The 27,870-nt window shown below is 39.1% G+C and overlaps 2 protein-coding genes across 9 annotated transcripts in view; both read right to left on the reverse strand.

Moving 5' to 3' along the window:
* The window catches only part of LOC117992920 (protein Fe65 homolog), a 60,371-nt gene extending 44,125 nt beyond the window's left edge, over positions 1–16,246 (reverse strand). For all 3 annotated transcript variants that reach the window (XR_011238025.1, XM_069506062.1, XM_034980643.2), the window contains exons 1-2: positions 16,004–16,246; positions 7,786–7,977 (exon numbers count right to left, since the gene is read on the reverse strand). Coding sequence is in view for 2 of the 3 variants with exons in the window: in XM_069506062.1 (XP_069362163.1) it covers positions 7,786–7,921 (136 nt within the window). In the remaining variant the exon portion in view is untranslated. The remainder of the gene's footprint in view (positions 1–7,785; positions 7,978–16,003) is intronic.
* A 1,761-nt stretch (positions 16,247–18,007) lies between these two features.
* The window catches only part of LOC117992919 (serine-rich adhesin for platelets-like), a 145,313-nt gene continuing 135,450 nt past the window's right edge, over positions 18,008–27,870 (reverse strand). For 2 of the 6 annotated variants that reach the window (XM_034980638.2, XM_034980640.2), the window contains 4 exons: positions 24,853–24,988; positions 23,698–23,813; positions 22,745–22,844; positions 18,008–22,567 (listed from right to left, as the gene is read on the reverse strand). In XM_034980638.2, coding sequence (XP_034836529.1) covers positions 19,269–22,567; positions 22,745–22,844; positions 23,698–23,813; positions 24,853–24,988 — 3,651 coding nt within the window. In that variant the 3' untranslated portion in view covers positions 18,008–19,268. Of the gene's footprint in view, positions 22,568–22,744; positions 22,845–23,697; positions 23,814–24,852; positions 24,989–25,978; positions 26,540–27,870 lie in introns of those variants that run through there. The other 4 variants (XM_069506039.1, XM_069506038.1, XM_069506037.1 and 1 more) reach the window with 4 other exon arrangements.

Genomic DNA, 27,870 nt, shown 5'->3' on the forward strand with positions numbered 1-27,870 from the left:
ATTTGGTCTTTGAATGATTAAAATTGGACGTTTGGTTTTGAAGTTATGGCGAAATTAAAATATTACGATTTCTGCTGCACGGCCCGTTGTCTACACTAATATTATAAAGAGGAAATTGTTTGTATTATATAAAGAGGTAATGTCGTTAAGTTTGTTTGTAGGGGGTAATCTTTAGAACTACTGAACCGATTTTAAAAATTCTTTCACCAGTAGAAAGCTACATTATTCCTGAGTGACATAGGCTATACGGGATCTTTAAAAACCTAAATCTACGCGGGCGAAGCCGCGGGGATCAGCTAGTTTAAGTATAATTATGTAGATTAAGGTTTATTGTAGTGTTCATTGTGATGTAGTGGTCAAATAAAAAAGTTTTTTTTTTTTCGTTTCTTCGTCAACGGGTAGTACCTTGTAGGTTTCTTGACAGACCGACAGACAGACAGACAGACAGATAGACAACAAAGTGATCCTATAAGGATTCCGTTTTTCCTTTTGAGGTACGGAGCCCTAAAAAGACGTAAGGGCTTGCTGTATTCTGTTGACGTAAGGGCTTGCTGGTTTCTGTTGGCGTAAGGGCTTGCTGGTTTCTGTTGACGTAAGGGCTTGCTCTATTCTGTTACTGTAATGTTAACGCAGACACGATGGTTTTCAGGCAATGAATAATGAATGATTATATACCGGCCAGCGAGCACCGGAACGTATTGATTATCCATTAGGAAGCCATCATCAAACCATCAAACCATCAACCCATCGCCGGCTCACTATAGAGCACGGGTCTCCTCTCAATACGAGAAGGGTATTATTGCGCGCTTCTATGTAGTTCTATAGTTCACAGATATTTCGGAAAAAACGTACGGAAATTTCCGTGGTGCGCGCTAGCTCTTACTGTGTGTTCTGTCACTTCTAGTTTTTCATTGAAAAAAAACGTAAGGGCTTGCTGTATTCTGTTGACGTAAGGGCTTGCTGTATTCTGTTGACGTAAGGGCTTGCTGTATTCTGTTGACGTAAGGGCTTGCTGTATTCTGTTGACGTAAGGGCTTGCTGTATTCTGTTGACGTAAGGGCTTGCTGTATTCTGTTGACGTAAGGGCTTGCTGTATTCTGTTGACGTAAGGGCTTGCTGTATTCTGTTGACGTAAGGGCTTGCTGTATTCTGTTGACGTAAGGGCTTGCTGTATTCTGTTGACGTAAGGGCTTGCTGTATTCTGTTGACGTAAGGGCTTGCTGTATTCTGTTGACGTAAGGGCTTGCTGTATTCTGTTGCTGTAATGGGAACGCAGACACCACGGCTTTCAGCCTTCAGGCAATGAATAATGAATGATTATATACCAGCCAGCGACTGGCGAGCACCGGAACGTATTGATTATCCATTAGGAAGCCATTTAGGCGATACAGCTAACAGCATGGCGGCGTCCGATGCTAACAGAGACGTATAGTTTTATTGGTCACTGTAATCGGTCTTCATCATCATCATCATGACACAAGTTCACGACAGTTGGGACCTTCCAACAGCGTCGAGGTTTCGACGTCACTAGCAGGCGTCAAATATGGGTAGGTACATTTCTCGCAGATAGCTCTAAAGTAGGTACCTAGTCCTAATTTTCTTTGATTTCACGTCATCATAGAACAGTGTTATGATTTTTGTATTGAATGTCTCCCTTATTTTGTAGATAAGACTTTTATTTTTATTATCGGCCCCACTATTAGTTGTTAAATTTTTTTTTATGTATAGTTTAGTCTTTTGTTTATATTTTTATATTATTATAGTAGTTTGTTCATATTGTATCGCCCTAGTTGTATGTTGTAAGCTGTGGATAGTGTAGTGGATTTCATATTTGTCAATTTTGTTAGATTTAAGTCGTACCTAGTTTTAACTTTTAACATGTAATTGTTTACTGTCCCAAATAAAATAATAATAATGAATGTACGCTGAGAACATCGAATGACCTGTTCATGCAATGCTCTCCGCGTACTTCAGCCATAGTCTACAACGCTGGCCAGTGGCATGCAAGCATTATGGATAGCTCTCAGGTATGCAGGTTTCCTCACGATGTTTTCCTTCCCCGTTAAAGCAAGTGATATTTAATTGCTTATAACCCTCATATAACTCCCGAAAAGTTAGAGATGCGTGCCCGAGATCGAACCCCCGACCTCCACAAAGCGGTGATAGCCTAGTGGTTAAGACGTCTACCTTTAGCTTATTTACGATAGCAACCTTCAAAATTGGAAACGCGTGGGAAAGGAAGGAAGAAAATTCATTTATATTGTCAAAAAGCTCGCTGACAGACAGACAGCGAAGGCTTGGTAATCCCTATTAGCAGAGGGTCCCATTGGTTACGGAATCCTAAAAACGTAGAAACATAGAAAACTTACTCAATTCCAGAATATATCTCAGGAACTTAACCAGAGTCAAAAACCGGCACATTGCATTGCACTAACATCGAAAAACAAACCAATATCTGACTAATACTGCGTTACTCTCCGCAAAAGCCTTACAGACCGTCCCGACGAAGCAAAAACAACTCTATTTTGACTTGCCTAAGTTCAAATCCCATCGTAAACATTATGAACCTTCAAGTGCGCCCACATTGAAATAAGAACTATATTCCAGGTTGTTAAAGTTCAAAGTCGGTTGGACAAAATATTAGGACGTCGACTTGTGTTATAGGGTAGCGGGAAAACCACGGCTGAGTCATGCCTGACGCTGAACGGCTGAAAATACGTCACTGATTGAAACATTGCACTAGTTTTTCACGGAAATTGAGTGGTAAAGCGTAGCACTGGGTTTGTGGAAATTGTATAAAAACTGGAAAGTTCAAAGTGTAAATTATCATCGACACAGTTACATTACTTTTTTACTTTTTGATGACCTCCCGGGCGCAGTGGTAAGCAAGAGGTCCCGGGTTCGATTGCTGGCAGGGATTTGGAATTTTATAATTTCTAAATTTCTGGTCTGGTCTGGTTGGAGGCTTCGGCCGTGGCTAGTTACCACCCTACCGGCCAAGCCGTTACGTAGATAGATAGTGTTGTCGGCGCTTCTGGAGCAATTATATTTAGCATAACATTGCTAAAATTTTCAGATATTGCTGGGTACTGCAGTAAACTGCTTCATGTGGTCGTGACGTCATAATTGGCTAAATTTCCTGGAATTTAGGAATTTCAATGGCCCGTGTAAACCTTTAGGAAGTGAAAATAATGAATTCCCAGCGCTGGGATCAGTAACTCTATGCCCTGGAGACGTGAAACGTGCTCAAGGGGCGATTCGCATTCGCAGGAAAAATCGCAAGTCCGTTAAGGGGACTCAAACTTTTGTTAGCAAAAAACGTGATATTTCCAAACTTCATACTGAGTCGGGCACAAACCTTATCAGTTATCATAATATTATCATTGCCAAATACAAATTTTTTTTCAAATATTTGTTTAGAGTTTGGCTTATAGTTAAGTAATGATATACAGAGTTGTTCAGCGACCTATGGAGAGGGTTATGTTAGGAGTTTCCCTGAAGGATAAGATCCGAAATGAGGAGATCCGCAGGAGAACCAAGGTCACTGACATAGCCCAAATAATTAGCAAGCTGAAGTGGCAGTGGGCAGGTCATGCCTGTCGTAGAGGCGATGGCCGTTGGAGCCGGAAAGTCCTTGAGTGGAGACCGCGCATAAGCAAGCGTAGTGTGGTGGGACGCCCTCCAGCATGATGGACCGACGATATAAAGAAGCTGGCGGGAAGTGGCTGGATGATGGGCCGGGTGTAGTGGCGCTTTTTAGGGAACGCCTATATTCAATAGTGGATGTCCACAGGCTGATGATGATGATGACAGAGTTTACTTCGCCTGTATTCTTTTTCGAAAATGATGCCTTTTTGAGTTTAAAATGATCATTGCAGTGAAACAGACGAGATTTTATTTTAAATTCGCGACTGATAAGAAACAAATTCGTAGGTAATTAATTATATAATAAATTAGTTTTTTGCAATTGATCATTTTAAATTTGAAATTATAATACTTAGTAGGTTGTGTTTCTAAGTCAAAACCCAGGTCTGGTAAACTTATATTCTCAAACCTCCGTAATTATCTAACAGTCGCAATGAGCTCTGATGTGCCGACACTCTCTCACTATTGGCTTAAATGCATTGCAGCAAGAATACCATAAATTCGACCAATCAAAGAATATAATTTAGAAAAAATCATGGTACAAAGGCTTAGACTACTGTGTCTCTCTTTATATGTACTGTGACAAAAGCGTCATTTGAAGTTACGACCATTCTTTAGCTGCACAAGCGTTTAAGAACTCTTGTATCCTGTAAATTGTCCCGTTAGTTCCTACTTGGCAGCGTGCCAAATGGCTTGCACTGATAATTTGTTGAATACCACTTTTGCATGTTTGTAGTTGCTAAGGCCTGTGACAAACAAAGCGTGAGGGCGACAGAAAGTCATGCGTGTACAGCGAAAACCAGCTTTGACCTTGATCTTGCACAGTGGGTGATTTATTGGTGTGCTCACCAATAAATCTTAAATATAAAAAAGGAAAAGCTGACTGTTTTTTGAGTGAACTAAAATCTACTTAATCATATTTTATAAATGGTACATTTTTAATTTTGTCCACAATATGGAGCTAAATGAAACACTATTCAATATAAACTCTACAATTTCTCCAATACGAATGCCAATACAATTTTATCAAGCATGCTTGAATCGGAACGGTATTCGTTGAGTGCACTCACGAATGCACTGAATTTGTATTAGTACTAACTTATTCCCGCGACTTCATTCACGTGGACCACACACAACCCCCTTTTTTTTCCCTTATAGGGGTTGAATTTAAGAATGCTTTGTAGCGGATGTCTGCGTCATATTAGTTATCTGCCAATAACCTATCTGCATGCCAAATTTTAGCCCGATCCATGCAGTAGTTTGAGCTGTGCGCTGATAGATCAGTCAGTCAGTTAGTCACATTTTCTTTTATATATTTAGATATACCTTAGCACGTCTTAAAGTAAATCCGCACTTTAGCATGCAGCGGCGGTAGGGGGGGGTAGTGGTGGGGACGGGTAGGGACGGGTGGGGGGGAGGTTCTGGCGCCAAGATGTCTGCAGATAGCGGGTCGCGTGACTCGCTCAGCCGTTTTGGAGAACGAGCGTTGCCTTGTATTGCTGATGTAAACCATCGATCGAGTTCAACGCATCGACGTACCTAGCTATATAGAATGTATAGTCCGCGACAGGTTGACATGGCAATCGGGGTATGAGGCGGGGGGATACCCCGCACACCCGTACGTCACGTTAGCGCGGGGCCTGTGCGGGGCGTTCCCTCCCCGATTTCCATCACGACCTGTCGCACACTACATAATATAGATCAGTATGTTTAGTATAAGATTTTCTGGGCTCTTCTCAGACCTGGGCGGGTTTTAAGTTTACGTACTATGTAATTAATTTATCACTGTATACATTTTGAATAAATGATATGACTTTGACTTTGACTCCTTTATTTTTAAATTGGAAGAAATAGTTAAGCATATAAGGTTCATAAAAAGCTCTGACAGATGGAGGGACAGACCGACAGTCGAACGGACAGCGAAGGTCCCGTTGCGTTGCCACTCTTCGGGTACGGAACCCAAAAAGATTCCTTAAACTTCCAGCTCCAAGACAGTTCTTAAACTTTAGAGTGCTCCGATTACTTGTCTTTTACATTATCTCTCAAAGAAATACACGGACGGCACTCCTCGGCACTCCTCGGCACTCCTCAGCATTCCGGGCACGTCCTCATTGCCACAAAAACATTTTTATTATGCCATCGTCAAAGTGGTCGCAACTTATACCATTTCAAAATGTTAAGACGATCAAATATCAAGGTGACCATTTCGTTTTATATTTTTTATCTACACCCATGCTTTAAATCCTCTATAAAAGATTCTGAAACAGCTGTTAGCTTATTGCCAACATTAAAACACCCAATATCTTAATAACCATTAAAGCATCCAAACGAGTGTTATAATATTGCACTGAATTTCATTATAACACTCCTGTGGAAAAGAGACAGCGCTATACTGCTGGCATAAATCTATTTATGCCAGCAGTATAGCGCTGTCTTTTCAGGATTTAAAGCATGGGTGTAGATAAAGTCTTGTATGCAACTGTTGATAATTAGGTATTAAAACACTCAAGTCATACTATTATAAACCGACTTTCGTGTTTTAATGCCCCTCTTTATACAACAGTTGCATAAATAACTATTAAAGAAATCAGTAGGTGGTAAGTGATGATGCAGTCTAAGGTGGAAGCGGACTAACCTGGAACTCCTGGAAGGGGTATGGCATTTAATAAACCCATTCCCCTTTGGTTTCTACACGGCATCGTACCGGAACGCTAAATCGTTTGGTGACACGGCTTTGCCGGTAGGGTGGTAACTAGCCACGGCCGAAGCCCACCAGACCAGAAATTTAGAAATTATAAAATTTCAAATCCCTGCCGGGAATCGAACCCGGGACCTCGCACTAATAAAACCACAGCGCTTACCACTGCGCCAGGGAGGTGAGGTCGTCGAGATCGAGGTTGTCGATTTACGATCTGGTGACCTCAATGTGATTCACCGACATCTCTATATATAAAAATGAATCGCTGAATGTGTTGCTGATCGCAAATCTCGAGAACAGCTGAACCTATTTCGCTAATTCTTTTTTTATAATATTCCTTGAAGTAGGAGGATGGTTCTTACGGAGAGAAAAATTAAAAAAATTGAATCGACTGTTAGGCGGAACGAAGTTCGCCAGGGCAGTTAGTTACCAATAATATTTTTTATACTGTTCAACCGATTCATAGTTCGTCTAATTTGATTAGATTTAATAAACTTGTATGTATTCCGGAGTACGTAATCCAGGACGACGTATTCCGTACGATAGCAAACCTAGACCAAAAGATAAAGTGACAGTAAGCTGTGATAGCCTAGTGGTTAGGACGTCCGCCTTCTAGTCGGAGGTCGGGGGTTCGATCCCGGACACGCACCCCTAACTTTTCGGAGCTATGTGCGTTTTAAGTAACTAAATATCACTTGCTTTAACGGTGAAGGAAAACATTGTGAGGAAACCTGCATACCCAAGAGCAGTGGCGTGCACAGGAGTTCAAGCCAGGGTATGCATTTAGGTATGAACTTGTTTTACGGCAGGTTATAATGAAAAAGTAAGCATTGATTTCTTACAATGAGAGTAAGCAGTGCGTTTATGCTTCTATGAGCTGCACGCCACTGCCCGAGAGTCCTCCATAATGTTCTCAAAGGTGAGTGAAGTCTACCAATCCGCACATGGCCAGAGTGGTAGACTATGGCCAAAAACCCTTCTCTATGAGAAGGAGTTCCAAAGTCCTTTCAAACGAGGACCCTAGTGGAGTGCGATCTCTCGCTCACGCTCGGTAATCGAAGTAGGATAGCGGTAAGTAGATTTTGCTACTAGTAAGCAGTGGCTCTACCGCGGTTGTTTGACAGCTACAATGTCACGATCGCAATCATCTCGTGTAGGGCGATTGTCTAAAACCTGCATCAATCATTATTACAATCTCAATTGTTCTGATTGGCTGAATTTGTGCAATTTTTGTTGCAACAATGCATTGCAGAGATGATTGCGATCGTGACATTGTAGCTGTCAAACAACCGCGGTAGGGCCACTGATTGGTTAATGCTCGCTCACTATTGGCCACAATGCATTGTTGCAACAAGAATCGCACAAATTCAGCCAATCAGAACAATTGAGATTGTAATAATGATTAATGCAGGTAAGTATAATTATAGATTGATGGTACTGACCTATGAAGCTGTCGTCGTCGCTGGCGTGCAGCGCGTGCATGACGAGCGCGGCCAGCAGGGCGGGGCGCGGCGGCAGCGGGGGAGCCAGCCCGCGCAGGCTCACCGGCGCGGCGGACCACACGGCGCCGCAGAGCATGCCCTAGCGCGCCGCCCACGGCATCGTTGCCGTCGCCCGCTGCGGCACCACGCGCACTGCAACACGACAACTGACTAAAGTGACCCTGCAGAGTGCAGGCAGCGCTGTGCAACAGCTTTATAGTACGCGACAGATCGAGATGGCAATCGGGGAGGGAACGCCCCGCACACCCGCACAGTCCCCGCGCTAACCCGGTGTGGTCGCGCACGGGTGACGTGCGGGTGTACGGGGCTCCCCCCCGCCTCATACCCCAGTTGTCATGTCAACCATGTTTTAGTAATGTATTAATATATATAGTATAGTATAAATATAATATAGTATATAATATGATAAAATATAGTATGAATGAGGTCCATGAACTTTGTCAGCCCTAGCACAGACTACGGTCTATTTGGGTTGCAAACTGCCAACACCAGTCTTGGCTTTTTATCTAGTGCTTTGGTCTAAAAGTGTGGTGTAAATTGTTCACTTTTCGTTTTGTCTAAATGAAAAAAAAAAAAAAAACCTGTCGCGGACTATAAGTATCTACATTTAGATCGCAATTATCTCTGATTGGCTGACGGTCTCTCACGGTTTGGCGTTCTCGCGTCAGCCACGACACGTAGTATCTTTACTTAGACTAAAAATCGGTCAAGTGCGAGTTGTACTCGCACACGAAGGGTTCCGTACCGTATTATCGAACAAGTAATAACACTTTGTAATTTTGACATACCCCTTGCTAGCCCGCTTCCATCTTAGACTGCATCGTCACTTACCACCAGTTGAGATTGCAGTCAAGGGTTAACTTGTATCTGAATAAAATAATAAAATATTTCGAACCTTGTTGTTCAGACTTCGGAATTAGTCCTGCAGTAAACATTATGGTTATTGGCTCTCGGTTGGACGCTTAAGTTGAAATAAACATTCAGGGTCACCATCTTTTCTTCAGAATCTCACTAAGTAATTTAAATGAATCATTTATGAAATATATTTAGTTAATTATTTTGTTTTTGAACAATATATTTAATAGCAGCTTGAAAACTCCCTACTAAAATTGCTGTGCCCCAACGGGGCTTCAATATTGTTATAAATATATTGGAATGCATGAATAATAATAAATAAAAAAATAAACTATTAGGCGTCACATAAGCCCAAAAATAGTGCTCTATTTTGGCCTAATATAAATAATTTAACATAAATTGTTATTGTAAAACAAAGAGGCCTTTATAACGGACCGTATTTACCTACTTTAGTAAGTACTACATAATACGTACTTAGTGTAGATAACGGGTAGGTACATACCACGATTAATTTCATGAAATATACCCGTTATCTACATTAAAATATGTCATTAAACCATGAAATAAGCTTAAAATCATTAATAGTAGGTACTTAGTCTCGAGAAACTATTTTCGCCAAACGCCATTACAGAAAGTTTATACCTACTTTTTTAATTTCTTTAGTGCAAATCACAAATTCTCATTGTAAAACATTTTTTAAAATAAGATTTTGTTAGTTCTAACTTCTAAGTGTTATTCAAAAGCTTTTCAGCCTTTGAGAGGTGACATATTTTCAATTATATTTGTAGAAAAACTGAACGGTGACAACCCTGTTTTGTACTAACAAAGCAACGGGGGCGGTGCTCCAGATTCGAGGCACAAAAGACGCAAACCCAAAAGGACCCAATTTGTAAATGGTGAACACTGAACAGGCATTCCACTTGTGTACTTGTTTACTCGAAAATCGGTGGCATCGGAGCCAATTTCGTGGTATTTACAGTACCACGGAATTGGCTCTAGAATTTAACAAGAAAGCAGAAAATATTTAGTGCAGTAAAGATTAATAACTAGCTTTTTCTTTTCGATTTAGGTTTCATAGAAAAATCTTGAGAATCTAGAAAAATCTTAATCTTTTCATTGAAAAAATCCTCTCAGAGTGAGAAGGGTTTAGGCCATAGTCTGCCACGCTGGCTGGCCCAATGCAGATTGGCAGACTTCACACACCTTTGAGAACATAAAGAACTCTCAGGTATGCAGGTTTCCTTACGATGTTTTCCTTCACCGTTAAAGCAAGTGATATTTAATTACGCACATAACTCTGAAAAGTTAGAGGTGCATGCCCGGGAGGCGGGATCGAACCCCCGACCTCCCATTAGAAGGCGGACGTTCTAACCACTAGGCTATCACAACTTTTTATAGTGCATTCAAAATAAACTGGTGTGTTTCCACTTGAGACCGTCATTAACAATAACAATAGAATTAAGTCGTGGCGGGTGAATTCAAAAGTATCAACAGTATGACGTTGAACCGGCTCCTTTAAAAATGGGCTCTATGAGACTTTGGTTTACTATCCCTACTGTTTACGTGGCATGTTGAATGTAATCCTATTGTTATTGCTAATGACGGTTTCAAATGGAAACACGCCAGTTTATTTTGAATGCACTATACCTTCTCAGGGGTAAAAGTTCCAAAATGATTTCCTAATGAGAGCCTACGTCCTATTCCACGAATGAATTCATCTATATAACCTTCTCCCAAAAGTTGGATCGAACCCCCGACCTCCGATTAGAAGGCGGACGTCCTAACCACTAGGCTATCACAGCGTATCACAGCGTAGCCCACTCCATTAGTCCATCATTACCACAAAGGTTCAATTCAATTTCAACAGTTGGAAACCGTTTCAACAATAAAGTCTGCCTACAAGTGAACAAGACTTGAAGTCACTAACAGTCACAATAATGGTCGACCTACATCCAAACTACGCTTTTAGCATCTTAGCTTAGCATTGCCTGCGACTTCGTCTCTATTATATGGATTTAGAAAGAAAGAAAGAAAAGACGTTTATTTACACAAATTGTGCCACACATCACAACTTAAAGCTAAGAGCTGGTTATTCCGGCGCTTCTTCCACATGAGAACAAGCAAAAGAAGCGCCGGAACAAACTGTCATATTGTGTGGCACAACCCGAAAAAAGGGTCCCAGCTCAGCATTATGCTGTATACCTTGTTGCACAAGAACATACAGCGCTGATTTTCAGCTGGTACCATGAACCGGGTGACGCCACGGAATCATAAACTAATGATAACTAAACTAATGATAACTAAACATAACTAATAAAACACACGGAAACATAAAAAAAATAAAATAAAATCACTAACTAACAACTATACTTATTACTGACTATTTTACTGATTTACTAATAGGGTCTTGGGCTTTAGTAATAAGGTGATCAGATTTTTTGTATAGTGGTAGTTTATGGGGAAAAATCATTATTTTTAACATAATTATAAATTATTAACACGCTGCAACGGAAAGCGATTAACAACGTCACAATACGTAAAAGATAAATATTTTTCAATTTTTTAATACTTAACGTATATTTTCCAGTAGAAATAACTATTTTTAAGTCAAAAAATTGAAAAATATTTGTCGTATACGACAAAGTGGTCTGTGGGTTAGAGATAGCGAGCAAAAGCATCGGCTTCGTTTCTACGATCGACGATCGATTACGCTCTACGAAGCCGAAATTAGCCGACTGTCTCTTTCTAAAGGTCGATGTTCATCACTTTCGGCCGCGTACTGTACTAATAATTAATCTATGATTCAACCCCTAAGGGGATAAAATAGGAGTTTGAAAAACTTTTTAAAAACAAGCTTATTTTAATAATATCTTATCGCTGAAAATGATTTAATATTTTATCTTGAGTTGTATAATTTTTTATCAAAACCCTAAGATCTTTTGTATATAAAATTGCCATAAAACTAGCTTGTTTTATGTTTAACTACTTCTTCAAGTTAATATTAAATAGGAGCGAGTAAAATTATGAAAAGATGCATGCACATTGCACATGCACGTGTAAAGATCCAGCATGCATGGCAAATGGGTCACAACTGGCAGTAATTGCCGCGCCATCATTATTTGATGCTTTCTGACGTTTGAGCCTTTGACTGTTACTCTGTTTATAGGTCATTCTGAACCATAGAGCAGAAACAAAGAGGAGTTGGCCTAAGCAACTGTGCACTGTGATTTTCAACTAGGTCCTGACGTCATCACTGTGGGCGGGGCCTTAGTTAGTATGCTGTCTGCGTTCGTCAGGTTCACATATATTGAGACTCGTATTATCGGTGTGTTTTCGCGTTTTTAAGAACAAAAGGATGAAGTGTTGTGTTTTATCGTGTCAAAGTTATTCAGACAGACGTTCTGATGCTATGAATGGTATCACATTTCATTTGTAAGTAATTTTATACGTAATTTCTACACTTATTGACATCTAGTGTGAGATAGCTGAACTATGTAGTGACATCAATATATCGATGTTAGGTCGCTAAGCGAGTAGTTTTGCTACTAACCCGCAGATGGAAAATTGAGAAGTGGGCGGCGTTCCACAACCCCTCACCCCGCAAAATGTCACTCGATATTTCATAGGGAAATCTTAATACAACATCTCTTTGTTTCTGCTCTATGTTCTGAACGTTCAGCTTTAAAATATCAAAACGGCGGGGTGATTACCTAAAACGTTGCAGTTGCGACAGCAACGCGACAGCAGTAGCAATGCGACATTCTTCATCTTCTTATTTTGCTTTGTGGCTATTGCTGTCTCTCTCTAGCCGAACGTTTGACAGCAATGATCGCAAGATTTACGCCTGTCGCAAGTCTGTCGCGAGATACGTAACCACCCTGCGCGCCGGTCAAGTGACTTTCAAAAAAGGAGGAGTTGTGTTTTTCCACCTATATACACCGAAATCTCCGAGATTTCTGAATCGATTTGCATATTTTTTTTTACTGATAGAGAATCTTTGCGACATTGTGTGTGAAAAATTTGAATTCCAACTCCTTAATCCTGATGCTGTACAGTATTTGACCACCAAAACTGAAGGGACTTAGAAACTGTCGGTTATAAATTGATACTGGAGGTAGGTACCTACAGTGGGGTGCAACTCATAGAGGCATAAAAGCGCTGCTTACCCAAGAAATAGTTAACTCGGTTGAAATTGCTCAATGCTCGTTATTCTTTGACTTGCTTACCTAACTACTGCTTACCCTGGCTTTAAACCCTATGCACGCCACTGGGTACCTACCTACCAACGAAAGATTTTTTGAACTCGAGAATCCAACTCCTTAGCCCTGATGCTGTAAGGAATAGCATTCCTAAATCATGGTGATCCCACGGGATTTATAATCATGCGTTTAAATGTTTTTACGAAATTTGGTACTGAGTGTCTTGCATCCCGGAGACGGGCTACCACGAATAGGTTATTTTTCGTCCTGGAAAATCAATCCCATGGGATTTTTAAAACCTTAACCCACGCGGGCGAAGCTGCTGGCATCAGCTAGTCATTAATAACTAAGTAAATAAGTAAATATACTTTTAACTAGACAAACTTATAGAACCTCCACACCTGAACTATATCGAGCTGTCAAAGAGTATCTTCCAATAAATTTTAATACAAACCAAATTGTAAGGAATGGTGAACATTATGCAAATTGAGGAGCCTTCCGTGTTCGGCCCACTTTTAATTTATGGCCAATTTTCTTTACTCTACCTTTTTATATGAAACTCTTAAAGGAAAGTTCCACGATTTTTAGGGATCGGTACCTCAAAAGGAAAAAAGGAATTTTATAAGATCACTTCGTTGTCTGTCTGTAGGTACCTAGGTGTTATAGTAAACATAAGGGGAAAAATCTGACATCCATCCAGTTTGTACCATTATCTATAAAAACGAGCAAAAAAATCACGCTTGTTGTATGGGAGCCCCGTTACATTTTTTTATTGTTTTTTAGTATTTGTTGTTGTAGCGGCAACAGAAATACATCATCTGTGAAATTTTCAACTGTCTAACTATTACGGTTCATGAGATACGGCCTGGTGACGGCGTATAAGTGGTATAAGCACAGTAGATAAGTGCGTGTGCCAAAACAAGCGCAAAATACCCGCTGAATAAACGCTAGTATGTAAACGCTCTAACAAAATAATAAAGGAGACAAAATAGAGCTTCAATCAACCGCCCACCGCCCACACCACGTAATATTGAGATGAAAGGTTGGTATTACTGCGACATACCTATTCTCAAATTGGTGTAGGTTATGAACATAACAGATCAATAGACAGTATTATACCTACAATACAAGTACACGACAGGTTGAAATGGCAATCGGGGAGGGAAAGCCCCGCACAGCCCCCGCCCTAACCCGGTGCGGGCGAGCGCGGGTGACGTGTGGGTGTGCAGGACGTCAGGGGTATGGCAGTTTTTACTAAACACATGCCCCCTTTGGTTTCTACACGGCAGCGTACCGGAACGCTAAATCGCTTGGCGGCACGGCTTTGCCAGTAGGGTGGTAACTAGCCACGGCCGAAGCCTCCCACCAGACCAGACCGGATAGGTTTGTTGTGGGCTCTTCTCAGACCTGGGCGCGTTTGGAACCCTCGTAGCTTTAGTTTTAAGTTTGCGTAAAAATTATCACCACTAGATATATATCTTACAAATCCAACAACTGACAATCAAAAAGTGTAATTTATTACCTATTTTTAATAAATTATTTGAATTGGTTTTTTTAAAGAATAATAGCCATGTTAAATGACTAATATTCCCCTTTCCTCTCCAACTAAGCGTCAGGCTTGTGCTAGGAGTAGGTACGACAATAGTGCAACGGGCGGGGTTTGAACCGCCTACCTTTTCGGTTTTCAGTCCACTCCTTTACCCATTGAGCTATTGATTTGATTTGATTCGATGATGATGATGATCTTTACACACTTCAATCAATCAATTATTTTATTGCAAATACGCAGTTCACAATAGGAAGCGTCCGACTATGAACCTTGAACGAACTTCGCGATAGGTTTATTAACTACAACCCGACTTCCGGGTATAGTGTCCTTCAGGGGGCTTTGTTTAAGGTCGTACAGTATAGTACGCGACAGATCGAAATGGCTAACCCAGTGTGGACGAGCGCGAACGACGTGCGTATGTGAGGTCGTCCCCCCGCCTCGTACCCAATTGTGTAAAACGCACTTAACTCTGAAAAGTTAGAGGTTACGTGCCCGGGATCGAACCCCCGACCTCCCGAATAGGGCTGACGTCTTAATCACTAGGCTATCACCGTTTGCTTACGAATACTGAAACTAATTTAAATACCTACCTGCGCCACCTACGCTATAAAAGACTAGCTGACCCGCCCCGGTTTTGGTCGGGTGGAATTTAGAAAATCGAGGTGGGGGTAGAATTTCCAAAAATCCTGAAATACTTACGTATTTCTTCACTTGGGACCGAAAACCCAAATAGCAATTTTCATGCAAATAACTTAAAAAATTGCGCACTTTCATACAAACTTTCATCCCCTATTTAACCCCCATGGTAGTAGAATTTTCAAAAATCGTGAAATACGTATTTTTTATTTTTAACCGAAGGCTTTAAACAACTTCAAAAATGACGGACTTTCATGCAAATTTTCATCCCCCATTTAACCCAGTTAGGGGTGGAATTTCGAAAAATTATTTTTTAGTAAATACCTACTCTTTACAAAGAATACACCCTCAAAAATTCATGTCTCTAGAACCAGTGGTTTAGGCTATGCGTTGGTCAGTCAGTCAGTCAGTCAGTCAGGACTTTGAATTTTATATATTTAGATTACTTACTTAGTTACGTAGGTATACGGAACGTAAATAAGGACCAATAACTGTACAATGTACCTGCGCCTTGTTTCAAAAGAATCGTAATAATTAAGTACTAAGTACACCTACGAGTCCTTTTGGTATATTATTATAGCAGGTAGCATATACTTTGTATGTGTATAATACGAGCTAGAGAGTATCTACGATATGGTAAAAACATATAATATATATGTTATGTAAGTACTATAGTCAACATTTTGTTATGAAAAATCATAATAAATAAGCTGATACATCGTATCGGACACATTTTGTGCTAAAGAAAATATTCTTAGCGTTCGAAAAACGTCGTAAACGCCACACGTATTGCAAACGTTAAGTAAAAATCAATGATTTCATGCGTAACTCTACCTTTTTCATTGAGCCGATTCTTCTAACTTGCGTGCTTACAATACGTATAGCTTAAAACTAAATAAGTTAAAGAATAATTCCTTACCTTTCGTCTTAAAGATAACTTGGTCGATCTTCAAGAAAAAAATATTACGTAAGCTAACAAAAGTTCAGTCTCTTTGGTCACAAATAAACAATCAGCACACTCAAGCTAATAGCAAAGTTTCATTTAAAAGTCTCAGTTTCTTATGAAATCACAAGAAAATATAGGTTTTTTGACGCGAGAGAGATGTAAATGAAAATAAAATGGAGTCACTCGGCACCCCTGTTGCGATTTGGGGTTACTCGGAACTCCGTAGGTTTGAGGGTGGATGTACGCATGCGTTGGTGAAGCTTCCCCTTGTGTTGGCGTTCGGAAACACCCTTCTGTATTTTCTTAACCCCCGATTAAAAACTAAAAAGAAATCATTATACCTACTGGTACAATAGGCACTTAATAGAAAACAATTTCTTAACAAAAAAATTCTTAACTTAATAGCAATCAGATAATATAACTCTTTAACCTGTGAATCCTACTTAGCCATGATAGTTTTCCTTTAAAATTGCTTATACTACTCCTCTGAATTTTTTCACGTTCCTATACACTACCATTTGGCTGATAGAGGGGGGGGGACACACTTGACTCTAATAAAAATTAGCACTTTAAAACATCATATTTTACAAACGGATCTAGAACTCGAAAAATGATGTTCCCACACCCACAGTATTTTTAAAAGACCTATTCAACGATACCCCACAGTAAGGGGTAGACGAGAAAAAAAAATTCATCCTCACTTTACATGTAGGGGAGCTACCCTAAAAAATATTTATCAAAATTTTATTTCACCACTTTGTCGGCGTGATTTAATATTTATACCCATGCCAAATTACATATTTGTAGCACTAATAGTCTCTGAGATTAACCGAGGACGGACGGACGGATGGACAGACAGACGGACGGACATGGCGAAACTATAAGGGTTCCTTGTTTACTACGGAACCCTAAAAACACTGTTTTTCAGTTTTTTCACTCAGCAACTCCGCATTAAAGGGACAGGTGAGACAAGATGGCGACGTTGTCCGTTGACGTTGAAAAGAGCCTTGTCCAAAGAAAGTACTAATTCTTAGTACAGCAGAATTATTACTTTCTATATCGATGGCCTTGTCGCACTGTAGAGTCGACATTTGTTTATAGAATAGAATAGAATATATTCAAGTAAACTTAGTACGAATGTCAGTGTCACAGATTAGAGAAAATTCACTCTTCTGTGGTCAGTGTCGCCGTGTCTTCAGCATTAAGATACCTACAGGCTACAACGATAATATAATTTTCAAATCAAACGAACGAAACAAACGGTCTCAAGGTGATGTAGTTTGATTATTACAATAAAGCTTTTAGATATTAAATGATCCTTATTCGAAGCTGTGATTCCAGGTTGACGTGTTCCACCTAAGAGTACCTACATCCACTTACCACTTACTGAATACAGATTCTATTGGCTCTTCGCAATATAATTTGCTTTCCAGACTGGTGGTAGTCTCCATCAAAAGAGCTACGAGTTGGCTTTTCATGTGAATTTTTAATTTTTAGGGTTCCGTACCTCAAAAGGATAAACGGAACCCTTATAGGATCACTTTGTTGTGTCTGTCTGTCTGTCTGTCAAGAAACCTACAGGGTACTTCCCGTTGACCTAGAATCATGAAATTTGGCAGGTAGGTAGATCTTATAGCTGACATTTGGGGAAAAATCTGAAAACCGTGAATTTAGGGTTAGATCACACAAAAAAAATTAAATTGTGGTCATGAACTAATAATTAGTATTTTCAACTTTCGAAGTGAGTGACTATATCAAGTGGGGTCATATGAAAGGTCTTCACCTGTAGTTTCTAAAACAGATTTTTATTTATTTTTATGCATCATAGTTTTTGAATTATCGTGCAAAATGTCGAAAAAATACGACTGTAGTACGGAACCCTCATTGCGCGAGCCTGACTCGCACTTGACCGATTTGTTTATCCCTAATAATTTCTACTTCAGGAGGAAAGGAGGAAATCCAGAAATACAACAGTGAAACTATAGCAATAAAATTTGTATTTCACAGTTCAGAAATGTTTAATACATAATGTAGTTTTTAATAAAATATAACTATCGCTATATCATTGCAATAACACTCAAAAATACACTTGTCTTAGTTCAACGAACGTTAGCTAGGTATACTTAAATTTTATATTTATATAATAATTATATATAACGTTATTCTGAGAATATTTTTGAAATCTACTTAAATATTAATAAATGAACCTATATTAGTTTTATTACGCGGTTGTATACAGCAATATCCTTATTGTGGGATTATGAAAATATACTTTCATTTATTTTTCTCCTTTACTAATCTTTTACTTCATATAATTTCATAACACTTCATTTCAAATGAAAATGCAGTTTATCTTCATTTAAATAACTGGAGACAGTAAATGTGTTTCAAGAAAAATATTTTATAATATTTTTTCTTAATTGTGTATATTTGTCTCGTATGTTTTATTTATGAATGAAATGCATCTTGCGAGTAGATTTTAACCCTATAAAATGCATTAACTTCTTTACATTTAAATTTCTCCGTCCAGTTAATTTACGTTTAATATTATTATTTTGAAATAAATGAAAGTTACTCGTCTAAGGTTAAGTCTAAAAAGACAATGATATCGTCAGAAAAATCTGTGATAAATGCAACCTTTACAAAAACATATTTTTTGGCTATACCTACCTATCTAATTCTATACTTCATATTATTGAGTTAAATCTTCTATATTAGATTTTAATTTCATCACAATACTATTTTCCAACAATAAACAATATTGCATCGAGCAATTATTTTTTTAAATACAATTTCCATTATGATCTTACCGCCGAAATTAATTATAATCAATATATTTCTAATCTGTCGATGAGTTATTTGGCAACGTTATTGTCAACAATTATATGTTTTTTTTTAGACAAATAACTCTGCTAAGTAACATATCGATAGATTAAAGATAGATTGATTATTAATTTCAGCCGTTAGAACTAGTGAACTATTTGTTCAAAGTATTTTTTATACTGTACCACATTTTATACATTTTGTGAGCATGTTCTTGAATTTTCTTTTATAAAAATTGTATCCCTATTATAGGCCCTTTGAAAAGGTAGTTCACCAGTTTTAATTCTATTAATTTTACAACATCAATCTGCTAAAACAGAAGTTAATTTGTCTTATTACCTAAAAATGTGTTTTATATTGATATAAAACGCATCTTAATTGGAACTACGTCGCAACGTAACGCTTAGCACCGTGTTTATTTGGTCATCCCCTGTTTCGCGCGCCGCTCCCACTCGGCCCTCATTTGCAAAATGCCTTTGAACTGAGGTGACGCGTCCGCTTCCTCTACGGCCTTCTCTTTCGCACTTTCAATCTTTTCGTTTTCTCCGTCCTTTTCTATCACAGAACTTTCACGTTTTTCCTTTTCTAACGACTGTCTAAAGTCATCCTTTCTTTGCCAAGGCCGCTTCGATAACGTATCTGCTTTATAAGCCATCGCTTCACTTTTAGTTATGCTCTTGATATCTTCTCTTTCGTTTGCTGAATCTGGGAAGGTTCTATTTCTTAATCTCTTTTCAGGTGTCGAATCTGAAACTTCTTTCTTATATTTGTTGACCTCGTTTCTGAATACTGGTGCACTGTCCCTTTTAGTACTAACACTGTTAATGCTTACGCTCCTTTGGTAATGACTTCCGAACTGACTGACTCTTGCTGCGATATCAACCAATTTGTTCTCTGGACTTTGTTCCTTATTCTCTTCATTTTCTTTATCACTGTCTCTAGATTTAATAGACGCATTGAATTCATTTTTCAACAGTTTAGATCTTGCCGCTATTGCATTAGCTTCAGCAATTTCATGTGCGATATGATCAGCCTCAGAATCTTTAAGCTTCAGAGACCGTCTAGCAAAAACTTTCATTAGCTCTGGTTCATCGTCATTTTTTCTATCACCTCGACATTCTTTACCAATCACGGTTTTTTTCCTAAAAATAACAGTCTCCTCATGTCTGTCTGGGGTTTTATTTTCGTTGCTATCGGTACTTTGAATTGAGCTTTTGCTACCAAAACTGGAACGCGATTTTTGATCAATAGATATGTTATCGTCTATTTTTTCTGTGCTACCTTCCGTACTGACTGAGCTAGTTCTAGATTTTTCAGGTCGATCTTGAGCGTCGACGCTGAATGATTTCTTTTTAAAAAAATGTTTTGGAGTCAAAGGACTTTGACTAGGAGTAATATTGCCCGAATTGGCTGTTTTTGGAGTGACAACCGTAGTTTTTTCTTCAGAATGAGTACTATCAACAGCCTCAGTTCTTTTAAAAGAATCCTTTCTGGTTTGGATGTCTTTTGTGGACTTAGTTTCTGTGACAAGAAAACATTCAATAATTTCTTCCTTTTCCGCTTGAGGACTATCAGTTTTCTTTGGTGTTACATTAGCAGTTAAAACCACATTAGTAACTGGTTTGGAATCAACTTTATTCAGCTGTATGTTTAAAAATTCAGGGACACCCGGCTTAGTACTCCCCGATTTCTGAACTTTTTCATCACTTTTACTCATTTTTAAAGGTTCTACACTTTTGATTGTTGCAACGGGTGTTTGATCCTTGTTTATGTGTGTGACAGATATGAAACTTTCGGAATCCACTTTATGGCCTTTGTGTTGATTGGTTTTAGACTGGCCTATTGCACTTTCGACAGAGATAGTTTTTCGTCTGTCATCAATGGGTTTTTCTGGGCTACTTTTTACGCTATCTAAAGAACTAGATTTGAGTATTGGAGACATAATAGGTTTAGGTGAACTAATAATATCATCGATTTTAGCTTCTATCTGAGAAATGTCACTATCGCGTTTGTGTGTGTCCATTGTGATTTGAATGCTGTTTGTGAAGAGTTTTCTGTCTTCACTCAGGTCGGGCTTCAGGCTGTCAAGGTAACTGCTATCAGTACTTGGCAAGCTATCGTAATTTTGTTCAGAGTTGCTTTGAAGCAAACTATAGTTTCTAGCAGAAATTCTCTTTGCATAATCGTGTCTTTCGCTGACATTCCTTCTATAATTCACTTCCCAGCTTTCAAGTAAAGGCTCCGAAATGCCAACTATTGCCGGAAGACTGGGCATCTGATTTTCTTGTGAGCTAATTGAAGGCGATTCAGATGCATATCTAAAACTGTGGGATTTACCTATACTGCTTCTCGATTCAACGTATTCCTCTCCAAGAGATCTCAATCCAGAGGTAACATAAGATTCTTCGGTTTTACCAAGATTATGGATCGTGTCACGTTTAGCCACAATTTCTTTTTCCCGAAAATCAGTTGCTTCTGAGGATCTGCTCATGTACTTCATGTTTTCGGAGCTATGAGTAATATTCTTGGTGGGGCAAGATGACATCATTACACTAGGATTGAAGTAAGGAATATTTTTAGGCATACTTCCACTGTGAAAGACGTAATCGTTATTGGCATTTTTAATTCTCATTCCTCTTACAGGAGGTTCTTCGTCAGAAACTTCGAAAGTGGACGACAAACTTTCCTCCTGAGCCCTGCTTGCTAACTCATCAGCTAAAAATGCTTTAGTTGCAAATGGGTCAATCAGCCTCTGAACTGAGATCGGTCTTTTAGATTTATCATGATGCAAACTGAAAGATTCTCTCTTATTTTCATCGATAACCTCCTTTGAGGAGGAACGCTTGGTTCTTTCTACTCTTTCACTGTAATCTTCACGTCTGCTTAATCTATTTTTCATTTCCAAATTCAACATTTTATCTGTTTCTTCGGCAACTTTGAGATCAGTTATGCTATATTCGACACCAGCAACTTTGGCAGCACTGTACACGTCTTTGTATGCTCCGTCGTGAACGTAAGCACCTTTATTATCTATTCTCTTGTGCATTTGATTGGCGAAGACTTTCTGGCCGGCAGATTTGTACGAGCGTTCAGCGGGGACTGGCTTATAGCCCTGGCTTTGTTCTCCGTAGTAAAACCCTGAATTCCTATCTGTGTCTACAGTCTTGTATTGTGCTGCGGATTTCTCCATTTTCGTTTTCTTGACATCTTGTTGGCCCTCTCCGTCTGTCTGATCCTTTTTGGACTTCTTTCCACTCTTCCTCAGCAGTAGTCTACTGAAAAACGACTCCTCTTTCTTCGAAGATCTTATGACTTCGTTCTCGAGTTTCTTTTCTGACTTGGATTTCTTTTCGAGGCAAGATTCTTCGGCATACTTCTTGTCAGAGCGACACTTTGAAATCCTCTCCTCCGATTGGTACGCGTGAGCTTCGCTTGTTTGTATTTTCGGCGAACTTTCTCTGAGCGATTGATCTTGAGTGCTAGACTTGCTTCGTTTGATGGAAGACCTTGGTGTGTTGGACTCTGCAATGCTCAGTTTGGTTGGCGACTGCCCGACTACTTGGCTCAAAGCTAGTCCAGGTGGTAGGGAGGAGGATTTGAGTTTCGTATCGCTTGGAGTGTCGAGAACTTTCTGTAACTCTCGGTTCAGTTGCTGATGGTGTTGCTCTTTAACGATCATATGATGCTTCGTAGTAGTCGATGAAGAGAATGATTCTGGAAAAAGAAAAATAAAGTTCAAGCCATTTTATTGCAAGCAGTTAAATATGTGCAAATATTGGGAACATATTTTGTGTATGTCGTATATTCTCGATCATTGAATTTTTTGTGATAAACAACTATTTTTGAGAAGATAATGGCATTTATCAGAAAATTGATTTTTGGAATATGTACCAGTAACAACTTCTGAGGTTTTAAAGGCGACTTCAGGAGTAGTGCTTCGTATCATTTCTTCGTTCAGCTCGGGAGTTATCGGCAAGGCTGATGCGGCAATCTGTAATTTAGAAAAGACGTTTGTTGTAGTTATACCAAACAAAAAATAGAATTAAAGAAATGTATTAACTCAAAAGAGAAAACTTGAATAAATTGATCATTTATTTTGATCTCATATGCGCAGATTAAAGCGGAAAATCTATCTTAACAAGAAATCAGGTGCTTCAGTCTCAAGACCAACTTTCTATGTATTTAATTTCTATTGGTTTTTTTATAATAAAGTAAAATAATAGAACATTAACTTTTAGTACTGTAGTTGTTTTGGTATTTCACAGTACCAGGTACAGGGTACACAAGGATCACTCCGCAAAGACGTTTAAATAAATAGCGATAAAATAAAATACACTTCAGCTCGCACAGCACTGCGGCCTAAAATTTAATATACAGCTTTATTTCTATCACGTGACCTCTTGCCTCTCTCTCATCAGAGAAGAGTTACGCAAGTGCTGTCGAAGAAGTGCGCCTACTTAGGTGTATTTCTTAAATTAAGTTTTCCTTCTAAATAAAATAAAACTTAAAATAATGTCTATGGCGGGTGCAGCGGCCATCAGCGCTGAACAGGCCAAGAGGCGCAAATATGAAAACCTCGATGGGAGCTTCATAATGTGCTCGAGCGAGACTTTGGGGCCGTGGGGCCCGGGGGCTCGAGCTCTTCTTGAAGAAATTTCAAAAAGGGCTATCGAGTTAACCTTGGTCAAAGAATTAGTTCGGCTATCCAAAGGGGTAAATGCTGCCAGCATCTTGGGTACAATGCCTCGCTGCGGTGGTCTCGATGAGGTTTTCATTTATTTTAGTTTTAATTTAATATTGTTTTATTTAACTTTTAATTTAGACTTAAAAAGAAATAAACTTACAGGGTTGGCTTTCTTCCGTCGAGGAGCACCGTGCGTGCGGCGCGGGCGCACCGCCATCTTGTGCCGTGCCGCCGAGTGCGACAGCGGCGCCACGCCCGGCGGCGGCTCTGATGAATCTGGAAGGTACAGACCAACCCATTTTATTCTAATCACAATCAACCTCGTGACCCAAGCACTCATGGCGCCTTGGGCGATATTATCAGTTTAAAGAACATCATCGGGGTAGCGTTCTTCCCCACGCCCAGTCTTGTATGAAGAGGCTTGTCTTGTAGTTTTCGAAGCGGTCAAGCTTTTTTTTATTACAGGACAGGCTTGCGCTTGACGACAGTCATGCCTCAAATAAAGCAATGAAGAGGTATCAGTTGGAACGCGCTAGCCTAGAAGATGCCTATTCACTCTAGCTTCGAAGGTACTGCAGTTATACATGGCAGGAATCCTGCCACGTTTAACTTCAGTACCTTCAAAGCAAGAGTGAGGAAACATGGAACCGCCGGAAGGGCGTTGCAAACCTTCGGGGTTTGGAAACGTTTCGAGGAGTTCATATTTGTTATGATGTGTTCTCGACAGATTTTGGGCTGTCGAGAATATATCAACCAACCTGTACGAAGCATTATTATACCTCTCTGTGCGCATTGCAATTTCGGGAAGAACAGTCAGAAAAAGGCGTTTAATCCTCAGGTCTCCGAGATACGTTAATAACAATCACTAGCTTATGCTCGCGACTTCGTTCGCGTGGACTACACAAATTTCAAACTTCTATTTCACTTCCTTAGGGGTAGAATTTTCAAAAATCCTTTCTTAGCCGATGCCTACGTCATAATAGCTATCTGCATGTCAAATTTCAGCCCGATCCGTCCAGTAGTTTAAGCTGTGCGTTGATAGATCAGTCAGTCAGTCAGTCAATCCTTCTATATATTTATAGATAGAAAAAGAAGATAATACTCGTATCAAATATTTTAATTAAAATCCATGAGAATTTCTTATCACCAAAGCAAATTTACTGACTTGCTGTGCTCATAGATAACTTCAGGTAAGTATTTGGAACCTGGACCTGTTTCAGCCCTTTCTCAAGCCGAACAGGATACTTGAATCCAGTAGATTGGTCTCTCCGATGGTAAGTGGTTATACACCACAGCTGTAGCTGAGAATACTCACTATAGACGTCGGAGTGGTCACTCCGCGACTGGTCGTGCTGGTGGCTGCTGCTGCTGTCGTCGTCCATCTCCGACGAGCCCACGCTGAGCAGCGAGCCGTCGCTGCAGGACGACTGCGATATGCCGGCATGGTGACGCTGGGGAAGAACAAACAGTCTTTTAGAACAATAGAATCTTTTTAAATCAATACCCTTATTATAAATACGAAAGTGTGTGTGTTTATTGGATTGTTTGCTTCTTGGCTTGTTGGTTTATTGGAGGTGTAATCAGGTCAAAAATACTTTCTTCTTTTGTGTCTATTTTAGTTTTTCCCGCTCTACATGCACACCGTGAAATCCCTTGAACGCTGCGATACAACAGTGCGGATGGTTTCGTGGATGAACTTCGCGATGTCGTTTTGTTGGCTTACCGCGAACTAAATTGCGAAAAGTTGTGTGTTATGTAGAAGATATCTTTCCACTAGATATCTTTGCAGAAAAGAAAGCAAAATTCACGACCGCGGTTATGCTAGTCCAGATCGATGATAACCCTGATAAAGTTACGAACAAACATAAAAACAAAACTGCCGTCATTATCATTATCACATCATTTTATATCACATAATATGACATTATCAGTTCGATATCTACGAGTGATACTATAATATTTTTTTGCTATTTTTTTTTAATTTATAGCGCTTGGCTGCAATCAAACCTGCTGGCTTGGTGTATAATATAATAATAATGTAGCCAAAATAAAGCGAGCTTGCCTAGAAGATGCCTATTGACTCTTGTCTTGAAAGTAAAAGTGGAGGGGAAACGGTGTTCCATTATATCCTAGCGGTTAAAATTAGAAACAAGGAGGCAAATCGCTTCATACGTGTCCGTGGTGCCTAACATCCGACAGGTTGTCCCTCAACCTCAAGGCATGTAAACGGACGAGAAGACCTGAGTTTCAGTTTGTCTCAAGATGAGGCACTTTAACAAAATTTAAAACCTTGCCTTTGGCTCGGATTTCAAACTCACTCGTGTTTCAATAACGCCTATAATGTAACAGTTTCATAAACCACTATTATATAGATATTATTTTATTATAGAATACTTTAGTGTATATTTTAATTGAAGATGCACCAGATATAATCTACAAACCTTGATATTGGCACTGATATACTTTCTCCTCGGCGGGCGCCTGACCCCCACCTCCCCGCTCGTGCTTGTCACATACAACATCATCTTGGTATGCTATGTTTGTATGTCTATGTGTTACATCACTTTACACTACCTATTTCACTATTTCTTGTATCACTATTTATAATGTCATTATCACTCTATTTTACATTTTCACTCATTGTTTTTGTATTTTACTATACTTATTTACTATTTACTTCACTGATTAGATTATGGTTAAGTCAGAGTGAACTGAGAGGGGGAATTCTCGGTTTGATCCTGAATCGACGATATCTCAAATATTAGGCTATGGGTGGCGTGAAATCAAAGAAAAATAGGCTACCTAGCGTTAAATGTAGGAACATTAATTGAGACCTGCCAGTGACGACTGACGTCGAAGCCTCGGTACGTTGTTAAGGTTCCGTACCTCAACAGGAATAACGGAACCCTTATAGGATCAATTTGTTGTATGTCTGTCTGTCTGTCAAGAAACCTACAGGGTACTTTCCGTTGACTTAGAATCATGAAATTTAGCAGTTAGGTAGATCTTATAGCTGACATTCGTGGAAAACTCTGAAAACCGTGAATTTGTGGTTACATCACACGAAAAAAAATTAATTGTGGTCATGAACTAATAATTAGTATTTTCAATTTTCGAAGTAAGATAACTATATCAAGTGGGGTATCATATGAAAGGTATTCACCTGTGCATTCTAAAACAGATTTTTATTTATTTTTATGTATCATAGTTTTCGAATTATCCTGCAAAATGTCGAAAAAATACGACTGTAGTACGGAACCCTCATTGCGCGAGCCTGACTCGCTTTTGTCCGGTTTTTGTTACAAGTTCACACTGTAATAATTTCTTTTTTACCATTTTGTGATCACTGATCATCCAGAATCTACTAATATATATAAAAGAAAAAGCTGACTGACTGATCTATTAGCGCACAGCTCAAACTACTGGACGGACCGGGTTGAAATTTGTAATGCAGATAGCTAGGTATCATGCCGTAGACATCGACTAAGAAAAGATTTTTGAAAATTCAACTCCTGAGGGGTAGAATAGGGGTTTGAAATTTGTGTAGTCCACGGGGACAGAGTCGCGGGGATACGCTATTCCTATATAAAATAAAAATTACATTTTATTCGTGTTCTATGTTCTATGCATTCACGCAGCTTTCATTCGATTATATTAAAAACTTAAAATTTTGTACCAACATTTATTGTTGTTGCTACTTTTATTTTGTTGTTGCTTGTTATTGTACTCGCGTTGAGGTTTCTGAGTGAGAAATAGCCATGAGATTATTGTTGTTGGCACTTGCGTGAAGGTTTCTGAGAGAGAGAGTGGTATGATGTGGTTTTTATCACAAACATAAACAAGTTCTGTTGGAAATGTGTCTTCTTACTCGTAAATAGAAATTGAATTTTTTTTTATAGTTGTAACTTGTAATGCGTACGTATAATTCTGTTGTATAATTGCATTATACTTGCTCAACAACTTGTCAAAATACATGTTTTTGAGCGATAAGTCCCACTTGTTTTATACTGAGAAGTTTTTACCGCTTTCATTCCCACGATATGTTCAAAATACCAGACTACCAAGTTGACTACTGTTTTATAATTTAAATCAGGTTATTAATCGACTCCAAAAATTAAGAATTCGACACATACAAATATCTAACCTAGGTATATCAACAATAATGTTGCTTATTTATTACTAACAAGTTTTTACCGTGACTTCGTCTGCGTGTATTTAGGACTTTACTGCTGTTTTTTTTATCTAAGAAGTCGTTAACCGCAAAAATATTTTTTGACTAGCTGATGCCCGCGACTTCGTCCACGTGTATTTAGGTTTTTAAAAATCCCGTGGG

Source organism: Maniola hyperantus, chromosome 22 (genome assembly GCF_902806685.2).
Source record: "Maniola hyperantus chromosome 22, iAphHyp1.2, whole genome shotgun sequence".
NCBI lineage: Eukaryota > Metazoa > Arthropoda > Insecta > Lepidoptera > Nymphalidae > Maniola > Maniola hyperantus.